Source organism: Tachysurus vachellii, chromosome 4, assembly GCF_030014155.1.
Source record: "Tachysurus vachellii isolate PV-2020 chromosome 4, HZAU_Pvac_v1, whole genome shotgun sequence".
In the NCBI taxonomy this organism is placed as follows: domain Eukaryota; kingdom Metazoa; phylum Chordata; class Actinopteri; order Siluriformes; family Bagridae; genus Tachysurus; species Tachysurus vachellii.
Genome location: NC_083463.1, coordinates 17,493,842 through 17,507,897, shown reverse-complemented (window position 1 = coordinate 17,507,897; position 14,056 = coordinate 17,493,842). Strand labels below are relative to the sequence as shown.

At 38.2% G+C, this 14,056-nt stretch overlaps 1 protein-coding gene across 3 annotated transcripts in view; it reads right to left on the bottom strand.

The window, feature by feature from the left end:
- Window positions 1-3,948: 3,948 nt before the first annotated feature.
- Window positions 3,949-14,056, bottom strand: part of LOC132844556 (membrane-associated guanylate kinase, WW and PDZ domain-containing protein 3) — a 104,149-nt gene continuing 94,041 nt past the window's right edge. Inside the window, exons 12-22 of one of the 3 annotated variants that reach the window (XM_060868113.1) lie at window positions 11,794-11,825; window positions 11,507-11,678; window positions 10,962-11,059; window positions 10,682-10,874; window positions 9,840-10,025; window positions 8,970-9,155; window positions 8,485-8,575; window positions 8,204-8,309; window positions 7,889-8,026; window positions 7,049-7,187; window positions 3,949-5,940 (exon numbers count right to left, since the gene is read on the bottom strand). In XM_060868113.1, coding sequence (XP_060724096.1) covers window positions 4,898-5,940; window positions 7,049-7,187; window positions 7,889-8,026; window positions 8,204-8,309; window positions 8,485-8,575; window positions 8,970-9,155; window positions 9,840-10,025; window positions 10,682-10,874; window positions 10,962-11,059; window positions 11,507-11,678; window positions 11,794-11,825 — 2,384 coding nt within the window. In that variant the 3' untranslated portion in view covers window positions 3,949-4,897. The remainder of the gene's footprint in view (window positions 5,941-7,048; window positions 7,188-7,888; window positions 8,027-8,203; window positions 8,310-8,484; window positions 8,576-8,969; window positions 9,156-9,839; window positions 10,026-10,681; window positions 10,875-10,961; window positions 11,060-11,506; window positions 11,679-11,793; window positions 11,826-14,056) is intronic. The other 2 variants (XM_060868114.1, XM_060868115.1) reach the window with 2 other exon arrangements.

Below are 14,056 nucleotides of genomic sequence, written 5' to 3'. Positions count from 1 at the left end.
CTGAAGAATCTTGAAGAGTAAGTTGTACCAGTTCAACAGCTTCCTGCACCCTTGGATGTCACTGGATATTCTTGGCTGACAGTCATACTTGATTGCCCAGTTTATAGATGGGGTTTCTCTGCTGTGATTAGTCAGTGAATTCCATAGTTACTTGAGTAATGTGTTTGAGGTGTTGGTGTGCTGTTTCCCCACACCTGCTCACTTCACCATGGTCAGTCATGTACAGACGATAAAGTTGTTGGGTTAACAATCCAGAGAGCTGATAACCACTGACACATCGGAATGGAATGAGATTAGTAGCAGAGTGCAAGAGATTGTTTTGGTTGTACTGTTCCCATTGAATAAATCATGCCCAGTCTCTGTATCAGTTGGCACAGAACATCCTCAGGAATTGGCAGATCTCCTTACTATATGTGATGACAGTCGCTGTGGCATGGGAAAGTGGAGTAAGGCAGGTTTCAGGATACTTTAAATTCTGGATGTCTGATGTAGTTGGGAAAGTGTGAGCCCTTTTCATTTCCTGAAGAACATATTCATCCGTTGATCTCAAACCTATATGTCTTCAATGTAAAACAAAAACAAACGTATTGGCCTTGCCTTTCTAATAGTTTTGGAGGGGAATGTATTTTACTATTCACTTCATAGCAATTCACTATTACACCAAACTTTGCACCAATTCAGGTGTGGCAAATACTGCAATGCTGTTACACAAGTAAACTCTCAGGAAACTGACACATGACACTGAAACTGACATATTGTGAATAAAATATAATGAGAAAATGTTTAACATTATTTTATGACATTATTTATATTATTTTCATTTTTTACATCACAAAAAAAACTGTCATTTTAACAGGGATCTGTAGATCTGTATTCTGCCTGCCACTTCAATGCGCTCTCAGTGTTACAGGAATAAGAAGTCTTCTTTAACCTTTCAGAAAAATGAATTTTGGAGCTGATCATGGAATATTAACGTTAGCAAGGAAATGAAGCAAACATATATCGCATGTGCATGGCTATCACAGAATCACCAGCAGTGAATTAATACTAAATCAAATTATAATAATAATGTAGGAGTTGCTGTGGATTCATGTAATGCATATACTGTAGGCTTCAGTGCCAAACTCAACATGTGTGTTACAAGACTACTTTTGTTTTTATTAGTTCAAGTGAGAGCATGCACATGGTTTTCATAACGGTGCAGCACATTTCTGGATACCTAGCATAACGTGCCGATAGGAAGGAGATAACGCTAGTCACAACAGCATTCCTGCTGATAAATACATGCACCAGAAACCCAAAACTATTCACTAGGTGACATGCTGCTTTTATATTCGCTAAACAGCAATGCCATTTTTATTGCACTGTACAATACTACTCCTCAAAAGTGTGTGATGGGATAGTGGAAAGCAGACAGTTATGTTATGAACTAGTCTTCAAACATATGGTTGTCATTTGCACGGCCCTTTGCATGACTGTGAGTACAAAAAGACAGTGTATTTCCAGACCATGATGCTTGATTTATCTCCATTCTTACATAATTACTTTGAATGCATAAAAACTGCAATAATAAAATATGCATCCTTTTTTACTTTTTAAGTCCATAAGCTCAAAACTAAAATGTTAAACTAGGCTTAACAGAAGAATGTGCCAAAATACCTTGTCTTCAGTTGCCAGAGAAGATATGCAGCGAGAGTCATTTGAAAAGCATTCACTGGCATGCTTCAACATTCAGCACATGTTTTTTGTAATACTGAAGCTGCTGGAAAAAGGAGAATTTAGATATTTTGAATGATTATTTTATCCGATTCTGTTTGAAACATCTTCTAATATTCCACCTCAGACAGACTGACAAATCTCACCAGGTTTATTTCATAAGAAAACAACATTGACACTTTTTTAAGGAAATGGGCAATTCATGGAGAATAAATGACTTTATTTTACAGTGCATTACCTGAACAGGGATATGTTATTTTGTTTTTATCCACCTTAAATATTTTTTTTTAAATATTTAAATACAAAAATAATGACGTCAATTTACAGATCTCTATTCTTTCTTATGAGAGTGCACACAAGATCACATTTATAAAGGTGCTGTACATTATATAAACATTTACATCTTAGAGCACATAGACAGACCATTCAGATTTCATCAACTGTTGCTGAAAAGATGTAAGAGGACACCATTTCATTTCATAACATTACTAACAGGTCTGGGTTGCACACAGTTAATGGCATGGTGTTGGAAATTTGAGGGACTTTTTCTTTAGTGTCCGTTCTCTTGTCGTTCACTTTTTTGACGTAAAGTGGTGGCAAGTCTGTTTGTATCTAGCAACAACTCTTGATCATTTGTCACTGATAAAAGAATAAAGGAACTGTATGCTTTCTGGATGTGACCAATGATTCATTGTTTGTTCCAGATCAGAGCAGCCTGAGCTCTGGTGGAAGTGAATGGCTTCAATACATCAAAGATATTACACAGGACCATTAGCAATTCTATATCAGTTCACAACCTGAGGTGAGTCACGGCATACACACACACACACATGCACACACACACACACACACACACACACACACACACACACACTCACACACACACTCACACACACACACTCACACACACACACACACACACACACTCACACACACACACACACACTCACTCACACTCACACACACACATACACACACTCACTCACTCACACTCACACACACACTCACTCACACTCACTCACACTCACACACACACACTCACACACACACACACACACACTCACACACACACACTCACACACACACACACACTCACACACACACACATACACACACTCACTCACACTCACACACTCACACACACACACACACTCACTCACACTCACACACACACACATACACACACTCACTCACACTCACACACTCACACACATTCTCTCACACACACATACACACTCACACACACACTCACTCACACACACACACACACACTCTCTCACACACACACACACACACACACTCACTCACACACACACACACACACACACACTCACACACACTCACACACACTCACACACAGACACACACTCACTCTCACACACACACACACTTACACACACACACACACACACACACTCACTCACACACACACACACACGCACTCACACACACACACTCACACACACACACACACACACACACACACACACACACTCACACACACCCTCCTCACACTCACACACACACATGCCCTCCTCACACCCATACACACGCACACAAACACTCTCTCTCACACACACACACAAACAATCACACACTTACACACACACACACCACAAACACACGCACACACATTTACACTCTCTATCAAACACACACTCACACTCTCTCTCTCTCACACATACACACACACACACACACTCCTCACACAAACACTCTCTCACACACTTCCACACACACACTCTCTTTCTCACACACACACACACACACTCACTCTCTCTTTCTCTCTTTCTCACACACACACACACACACACACAGAGAGTTCACCAATCCTTTGGTTTTGATGAAGTCTGTCCCCTTATGAATCCATCCATCCAGGGTCATAAATCAGCCCTTAATGATGCTACACGACATTTTACTTATGAGTCAAAGTGAAAACAGATTTATAATAATAATAAATCACTGGACACAATGCCTGCAATATTCCTATTTTGAGAAATCTTTACGTCTCTATAGACTGATATTTTGATGTATTGAATATATTTATCATTCACACAGATGTGTGAGATATTTGGAGAACTGTGAACCATAATAAACATTTGAAAAATATATTAGAAATATGATTTTTTTTTCCCATTAGTTCAGGAACTCAACTGCCTGCATTTACATTAGGTCTGAAAACAGACGTCCAGAAAAAGTCAAAAAAATGAGACACCCAGTATCACAAGACACTTGAAGACACTTCTGCATGTACTGTTACTTTTGTGATGGGTCAAAATAGTTGCTACCAAGTAAAAGCTACCGCAGTTCTTACTTTACGTAACTGTATACATCACGTTCAGTGAGTTGATATGGCTACATGTCTCTATGCTTATACACAACTAACATTTCATAGAAATAGCAAAGAAGCACAAGTTTCTGGTCTTTTGCAATAATAATATGATTTGAAGGTCAAGAATTTAGGCATGTCAGTGTCAGAGAACAGTCTAGAAAAGTCCTTAAAGCTAGTTTGCTGCAGAATTTAGCCTCAACCCTCTATGTAAAGTTCTTTGTTAAAACTGTGGTTGAAACTCATATTTCAAAAGCATGCAACGAGAGCAGGTTGAGGGAGAAAGGTCAGTTTTTGCATGCAGTAATAGAGGCAATAATCTCAGTAGGGACAATATGACTTGAGGACATATAATAAAACTCAAAGCATAAAAGTTGGTGTTCATTATTTTGGTGTTTGGCGGGGGTGTATGGTCCCTTTCATTGCATATGAATGAACTGCATTGTGATGGACAGCCGAGAATCCACATTTTTCAAAGCTGTCAGTGTGGAAACATTAGGGCAGAACTGAGGGCCTGTTGACTTGACCACATAGTCCCAGCAGATGTTTTGTAAGGAACAGATTTTCTAGTCTAAGCCTCTCTGCCGCCAGCATTGAGGGGATGAGTGCATAATAGCAGCAACTAAATTTATACTGCTTTTGCCCATCCTGTGCATTAAAATAGACGAATAATGGACTCAGTGGGAGCATAATGAAACCCACTGTACACTCTCTCAGATGAGTGTCTGTGGGAAAAGAGGGAAGGGTATGGCAGCTTTGTAAACATGGTTTGAAGTGTAAATTGACAGAACAGTATTCTGAAGAAAGCAAATAGGCCACGGTTCCCACTTCAATGTGAGGTACATGCTTCAGTTACCCATACAAATCCTGCAGGACCTCTTCATGAGTTAAAATGCGTGCAAAGCTGGGTATGGTCCAGTGGTTATTTTGATCTGGTGCATGTGTCATGGTCAGCTCATCCTCACATTCATTATGGTCCTCTTTTTGTATTACTATGTCATCTACCCATATATCCGTTTCTTTACCCTGTTTATTTCTCTTTGAATTACTTTGTAGTCCTTTACTCTTTCTTTGCTGTAACTTGTCCTCTTTTTTTAGATGTTTATGATGACTCGGGCTTTTTTTTACTGTGGATTTGCTGGTGTCTTGGTCTTTCTCCATGTCCTCTGGTTGCTTGTTCTGTCTCATCATGCTTCTTGGCTTCAGGTCTTCTTCTGTCTCTGCCCCAGCCTTCACCACCTCATCTCGTCCATTTGTTTCAGCGTTCTTTCTGTTTCTGCCCTCTCTCTTCTTGGTTCTCTGCCTTCCTCTCGAGCAATCCCTTACTACCCTCTTAGTACTATCATTCCTTTCCTCCCTTCGGAATGATCTCTTTGAGCATTTTTCTTCTCCATTGCCCTCCCTTTCCTGTCCTGACTGATTTGTCTCTTTGTGACTTTTCGTGCAGCTTGGTTGGCGTTTACTGGACTTCTCGTGCATGATTGGATCTTGTGAGCAGTGTGGTAGATCATCTTTGGTATTAGATGGACCATTAAGTTTCTTTTCTTTATTTTCAGAGTCAATATTATTTTCTCTAGACTTACTTCTCTTGTTACGTATTGATTCTTCAGTCGAAGGAGAAGCAGAGTTTTGAGGTTTAGTGCTCCTGGCTTTGCCGTTGCCTTTTGGACGAAGATAAAGACTGGACCTGGACTTGGCAGGGTTTGGAGAGAGGGAAGAATGATTCCTCCTGTCTCTATTCTGTCTCGTCTTCATGGATAATGGACGTGAGGAAGGCTGAGCAAGAGGTGAGGAGAATGAAAAGGCTGAGGTTTCAGATGGCAGTTGGTCTTTGAGGAAAACGTCATCTTGAATGTTTAGAGGTGAAGAGACCACTGCATCTAGTGCTTCAGGGCCTGGAGTGAGAAAACACCACACATCATCTAATGCACACATTTACTAAAATATGAAAAGCGTTACAATATTGTTGTGGTATATGACAAGGTCAAATATAAGAAGACTTAATGTCCAAATGGAAGATATTCCAACAAAATATGACAGATTGTTTGGTTTTGGATTTCACAGTAATTCTGCTAGCAGACTTTTTACATAAGCTTACTAACAAGGTGCACACATATGCCTACAATCTGCTCACTGATTATGTAATATGACAATGAATAAATATATGGACAGAACAGCACACATTTCTGCCTACTCAGTTGACAACAACATTCGTTTAAGGCAACAGTCGTGTCATAATGATGCAGTAAAGATTGTTGCTGCATCAACTCTAGGGGTTAATGGTAACATGGGTTTCTAGATGGTTCTGTGATTTGCTCTTACCCAATCATTCCATGACAGGCTCTAGATCTACTGCAACCTTGGCAAGAATCAAATGTTTACTAAAGATGAATAATGACTGACTTAAGGCAGCAATAAAACATGTCAATAATGTGATCCTTGTCTAATTATATAAATATTTGTCCACATGATTAACCTTTAAAATAACATTCTGCAGACCATACAACTGTGATACAGAAGACATTGTCAAATCTGTTGTTTGCCAATTTACCACTGCAAGAGTGGCAAGATGTTCGTTTCAGAAAATATGGAACGAATACAGATATTTGGGTAGAACAACTCTTTGCAGCTGTGTGAGCAGATGTGAATGAAGGGAGGACAGGATGCAAGAAATAGAATTACCAAAATGAGAAAGGATGCCCAGAGCAAAAGAAACTGTTAGTGATGGTGCTCCTGGGGGTAGTAGCACACAGCAGAGGAACTTATATTGCCTAGAAAGAGCGAGAGGGGAAGGAAGGAAGGACGAAAGAAAGAAAGAAAGAAAGAAAGAAAGAAAGAAAGAAAGAAAGAAAGAAAGAAAGAAAGAAAGAAAGAAAGAAAGAATTTTATAGTCATATATTATTCAAAATTCTACAAGACATATATCATAGATGTATGCTTGTGTGTGTGTGTGTGTGTGTGTGTGTGTGTGTGTGTGTGTGTGTGTGAGAGAGAGAGGCTCACTGGTCTCAGTCACAAGCCCCTGTCCAGGTCTTAGGAGCAGCAGAACTTTGTTTCCTCCAGCCTGGATAAGTTCAATGGCTCTGGTGTGACTGATACCCTGTGTGGGCTCACCATTTATTTCTACTATTTGATCTCCAACCTGCATGAAAAATAATGAACAATAAAAATCTGGGTAGTCTATGTGATAAAGACATAGAAACGAGACAGTAATCAAAGGTTATGTGTTGGGAATACAAATAGATTTTTTGCTGCACTAGTGTGACGACTGCCCTTCTTGCTCATTGAGTTACTGATTGAATGATTGACTGAATATGTGCATGTTCAGCACATTTAGACAGTAAGTGGTCATATACGGTGCATCTAAGATGTGGAGCAGGAATTAATCAATAAAATAACAGACAGACAGTTATGAAGAAGTCTGTTGCCATGTTGTGGATAGCAACTGTATTTAGTTAAATGCAGTGTATTAATATGTGCTTGTATTAATATGATTCTGATTATTTTGATTAAAAAAAACACATTATCCAGCTGTCATGTGTAGGTCCTTATTACTGATCTATTCATTTTTTCAAGATTTTCATGCAATTCTATCCATTTAAGCTGATGTAGGTTCCACTGAATTCAAAAATGTGGAAGAAACCATATATATATATATATATATATATATATATATATATATATATATATATATATATATATTGTCAGAAAAATATGCAGAGCTATGTATGAACATTTGAGCATCCAGTTACAAATACATATAAAATATTTGCATCAGGTTAATCAGAAAACAAGTGATAGCTAGACCAAGGTGTCTTGACTGAGCGAGTTGAGTACACTGACCTGAATCCTGCCGTCCTGAAGCGCAGGGCCATCTTCAGCTAATCGCAGGATGTACAGGCCCATGTTATACTCTGTCCCTCCTCTCAGACTGAAGCCGAAACCACGTGGGCCACGGTCTAACTCCACAAGAATACAACCCTGCATACACATAAACAAACACACAAATGCACAAGTTTACCCATTTAAAAGTATTTTTTTTATTACACAGGTCTCACTCTCACTACAACATGCACTTAGCAAGAATCCATATGTGTCATATGTGTATTTACAGAATAGTTCTTCTATAGAAACAGTATGGAACAGTAGGCGCCTTGCCTGTTTTGAGCTTGTACCACATAGCGTTTCTTTTTCTTTCTCGGTAATCATTTTATATTCAGCCCAGACCAGCTCATCCCTGATCTCCTCCGGATCAAAATTATATCTGCAAGTAACAGACACAGGAAAGCTTCATGTACATCCTATGTAATCTAAAAAGTTAAAAAAAGATTTGACATAATGTAACACACTTAAAAACAATATTTAATGAAAATGGGAGACTCTTTTTTTTTTGAGATTATACTCTGATAATGTTGTTAGGATGTTGTGAGTGTTGGTACCTCTCCTCCTGTGCGCTGGATTTCAGTGTCCTGTGCTGCAGAGCTGGACTCTGTTTGGCTGAGCTAGCTGCTGAGGGTGGGCCTTTGTATTCTAAATCAAAACAGACAATCAAAAAAGTTATTTGTATACAACTGTAAGCATTACTGTAAATTGTTAGAATATTATTTTAACGTATGATATCATTTTCTTAATGTAAATTATTTTAATAGCACTTATATATTTGTGTATACATATCCAAATGGGGTAAACACTAAAAGCCAAGTATTAATAAACACAATTTTTGAAAATAAAAATATTAAATATATATTTAAATAATATGTAATGAAAGAGATTCTGTATAAACCCTTAAAATGTTCTACCCAACATGCAAATACAAATTGCAGATTAGTTGAATGAGATTAATACAATAAATCATATGAACTCATATTATCATTTCAGAGATGTGACAGATGTCTGTCTCTTTGCTTACTAAGTGCTTACTCACCATCCTCAGGAACTACAGAGAGCGTGACAGCATTGCCGGCATCTTTAATAAGCTGCACAATGTCGCTGTGAGAGAGCTCAATGATGGAGCAGCCATTAACAGCAGAGATACGGTCACCCACATTTAACAGACAGCATCTCTCAGCTGGACTGCCCTCGATGATGCGGCCAATCTTATGAGGGATCACTGAAAACCATCACACACACCTACTTAATAATGGTTTATGGATGTTTGGTATAGTTTAGGGTTGGTGTAATATACAAGTGGGAGAAATAGGAATCTGATCATGGGTGTAACCATAGGACCAGAATAATAACAGGAAAATAGCTAAAGGTTTGATTTCAAGTCCCACCCGTGTGTGTGTCCTGTCCAAATTTTTTGCCATAAAGTTGAAAGCACACAATTGTCAAGAATGTCTTTGTATTCCAGCATGACAATGCCATTAAGCACAAACATTTGCCATGGTTGAAGTGGAAGAACTTAAGTAATTCACTAATGCTCTTGTTATGTACTGTATATGTATATGTATATGTATATGTATATGTATATGTATGAATATGCAAATCCCCACAGCCACACTCCAAACAGGAATGGGGTGTTCAACAAGCACGTATGGGTGCGATGGGCAGATGCCCAGGTACTTTGGGACATATAGTGTAATTGGATAAATATTAAATGATAATATAAAGGTCAGTTTGTATATATTACAAAGCAGACATTCTATTACAGATACCACCTAAGAACTCACTGAGATTTAAGGAACACACTCCAGAATATGTTACGTAATATGCAGCAGAAGGCTTTTAGTCACTGAAGAAATGTAAACTGCACATGTTCTTGTATGTTTTGTTTAATTTGTTCTTTACTTGCCTCCAGGTGGGGGTTTGCTTTTGGAAGTGAGAATAACAAAGCCAAAGCCTTCGTTGTCTTTGCGATGGAGTGTAATATCCATCACTTTATGGTCCAAGACACTTGAGACTTGGACATGTGGTGTTTTTGGAGAACCATTCATTAACACCGGAGCCAGGTTCCGTGCCCCTTCATCATCAGATATATCTGTGAAGGACACACAACTAATAAGAATGGATGCTTTTGGTTCTAACAAGCAGTTGCAGTCCTGAATATAAAGTACGAAAATAAATAAATTAATCTTGAAGGTTTTATTAAGAATCTCAGAGATCATTTGGTGTAAGCATGGAATACATGTTGAGTTTGAAGTTTGCATGTGGACCAACTACATTTTTAAACTGGAAACAATCTTGACATTATTGTGGATATAAACAATTTGGAATAGCAGTTTGGAGGGCGAGAGGAACAGAGGACATCTGGTCAAAGGAGACTTATGCACTCTCTACAGTGTTGTATTACTTGCACCAGCACTTCCATAAGTATTATGTAAGTTGGAAGGAAGAGGAAGGCCTTATGCACCACTTAGATTTCCATGCACAGGCTGGCAAAACAAGGAGAGGAAGAGATGTTGGAAAATCCAAAATCCAAGTTACAGAATTCAGGAAAAAAGAACAGATCTAGTCTTAAAATCCAGGAAAATGTGGTGTCAAAAAGAAACAAAAAGAAATTACAAAACAAAGAAAATAAACCGGAACAAGAATCATTGTTCAATATAAAACTCATTTATTGTGTGTATTGGTGTAAAATCCCATGCTGTGACTTGAAAAAACAGCCATTCTAAAGTGTCTGGGGTTAAAACTCACCCCTGTAGATAACTTTGCGGCGCACAGTCAGCAGCACCTGTCCATTGCGAGCTGCATTGGTCATCAGATCTAGCACTTGCTTGTGGGATTTGCCCCTTATCATGATGCTATCAATGGCCATCAGCTCATCCCCTGCACGCAGACGGCCATCTTTCTCTGCAGCTCCCTGGGGTATGATGGCACCTATGTATACCTTAAGAAGAAAAATATTTACTGCAATTCACATTAGTAAATAGTGGTCAGGTCAATAAGGTTAATGAAAGATCAGAAAACAAATTACTGGCTGTTCAGGCCCTTCTCCTCCAAGCACCCGGAAGCCAAATCCTGTCTCCTGATCTCGCTTTATGAACACATCCAGCTCTTTATACTGAGGTACTGCTGAAACCATGGATAACACCAAACTCTGACTTAATATTGAAAAACATAATGAACTCAATATTCAGTATGTGCTATCAGTCATTAGGGAATCAGTAGGGTTTTTTTCAGTTTTTTTTTATAAGGTACAGTATTTCTTTAGCAAAATTATTAACCCACTCTTTCGCTACTGTTTCTTTACAACTCATTATAATTAAAATATTAAGAAACATTTTTACAAAATGTGAACTTGCATAAAAGACTGTATACAAATGTCATTTCAGTGACTTATAAACAAGGGTAATACTACTGTAACTTAACACTTCCTACTATTTGTTAATACAACTACTACTAATAATAATAACAACAACAACAATAATAATAAGAAGAAGAAGAAGAAGAAGAAGAAGAAGAAGAAGAAGGGAAAAAAATAAAATAATAAGAAGAAGAAGTACCCCACCACTTGCATACCTCTCTGTGCAGAATCATTTACAGGGCCCTTGGGCTTGCTCTGTCGGAGGGTGATGTCTCGTCTCGGGGAGCTACAGGGCAACGTACTCGAATAATAAGTTAGCGCTTGGGGGGCTCCAACATCATGGCACTGGTCCAAAGTCTCTAGACTGGCACTTATTTCCTGTCTCTGCTAGGCACAAGTTGAAAGTGCATTCTTTTAAGGCAACTTAACATACTTTCATTTTTCCATGCTGATAACTAAAACCTTATGGTTTTAAATGTGGAAAAAGTATTAGCATACTCACAGGTCTAAGACTTTTGACTGGTGAAGTCTGACCTACGGGCAGAAATGAGGAGAAAATAGTGAGAACGGAAAAGAAACATAATGCAATAAAATGTGTGCAGCTTAAAGTTATGAGAATAAAACAAAAATGAGTGTGGAATCCATTTGAACATTTTATGTTAACAACGATGTAATTACACATCATTCATTCATTCATCTTCGGTAATCACTTCCTCCTAGTCAGGGTCACAGAGGGTCCAGCAGGATATGCATACACACATTTACACACTCACTTACACCTAGGGGCAATTTAACAAATCCCAAACTCCTACAAGCTAATGAAAGGAAATTCAACTTGGAAAATCATCTAAAAATCCACACACATAATAACTTAAGCTCAGGACTGAACCGGATGCTTATAAAAACAATACAATGTGAGCTGCATATTTATCTGTCCTATATTCACATATTAGTCATAAAACATTTCTAAGTATTACTTCATATAAAATCTAAAGGTATGTTTTCAAAATGTACACACTGGTCCTACACTATATATAACTCAACATCACAAGCTCTGATCAAATCAAACATACTGGATTGCTAAGTTTAGCTGAGTTTACTGATCATCCCTCAGTAATAGAGATGTATTAAATCCAGATTTACTGTACCGCTAAAAGAAAACACAAACTTTTAAACACATTTAGAATTTTTTTGTAAATGGGCAAGTGTAAAATGCTGGGCAGGTCTAAAAGGCATCTTTCAGTTTCTAGTGTAGCAATTCTCAGCAAAATAGAAAAACCAAACAGACACTATCAATATTGGAAGAAATAAATAAAAAAAAAGAAGAGAAATGTCAGCATTAACCACATTTCGTAAGAAAGATGAGCCAATAAATCCTGGTGAAACAAATTGCAGGCGAGACCATGAAGAGATCTGAGAGCTAAGTTGAAAAGCATATTTCATCTAAGACATATTAAAGATGGATAGAGCGCACGTACATGAAAGAAAGAGAGATGAAAAGTGTGGAGTGAGAGGAGAGTATTGCCTAAAATCATACAGACTTGAGCCATAGTTTCATCTAGTTCTAACATTAAAAAAAGTGACTGTCACTCAAATAGATTGAACACACATGAATTAACAAAATCTAACTCACATGCTTAGTAATAAAAAGCCGAAGAAATCTTCACACATTGACCTTCTTTCTAGCTGAATAAAAAAGGGTAAAGGAAATAGGTCATGGTTGAACTTTCTTTCTACAGTATGTTTTACTCTAGTCCTTATTCCTTGCTCTTTTCCCACCTATACTTGTCTTTCTAAACATACCAGTTTCTCATCCAGTCTCTCTTCTCCCTCTGATGGAACTTATTATCATACTCTGCTCTGTGAGCCTGGACTTGCGGTAATACTCTACTAATCAAAGCACATAAGGACACTCAGGAGATGGTTAGTGGTGCGGTGAAGCAACCTGGAGCTGGGATTTAGGTTCATGTTCCAGCTGTGCTGCTGTAGGTCACCAATATCTGATGGGATGTCACTGTATGACTTACGGCTGAGAAAGGTCAGGAAGAATCTCAGACCAAACTCTGCATTACTATGCAACATGCCAGACATTCACAAACCATAACAGTCACCATTTTGTACTTTGAAGTAGAGCATTTAAAAATAAGAAAACGTCTGAATTGATATTAGAAATTATGCATTAAGTGTGTGTAAAGAGATCAGAAAATGAGTTCAAATGATTAAAGAACTGAGAAAAAAAGATCCACAGTCACTGTCAGTATACTGAAAAAGAGCTGTGGATGTCTTCACAGCACATTCTCCACCACCTGGGAGTGCAAACTGGCTATGAGCTGTGCAAATGCAACAAATCCTTCCCATTGTGGAAGGTTTTGTTATGGACTCCTTTGAAACTGTTGCCATGGACCTGGGCTTTTGCATAAGTATTTAGCCCACCCAGGTCAGTCCTTGGTAGAACTGCTTTTGGCTTCAGATATATGTCTCCATAAGCTTTACGAATCTGGTTCCTATTATTTTTGCTCAAGCTCTGTCAGACTGGTGGAAAACTATTGATGAACAGCAATTTCACTAAGGAGATGGTGTTCTCACGTTTATGTGAGCATTTTTCCACATGCTCACTAAGTCTCCAACACGTCTTTTGACAATCTGTAAATGGGAATATGGCTTGCCACTTAGTTTGTACCACTGTATATGGTTTTATGGTATGACATCTAAATTTCACAAAACATAAAAACAGAGCTGACTGGTCTGAATTATTTGGTGACAAA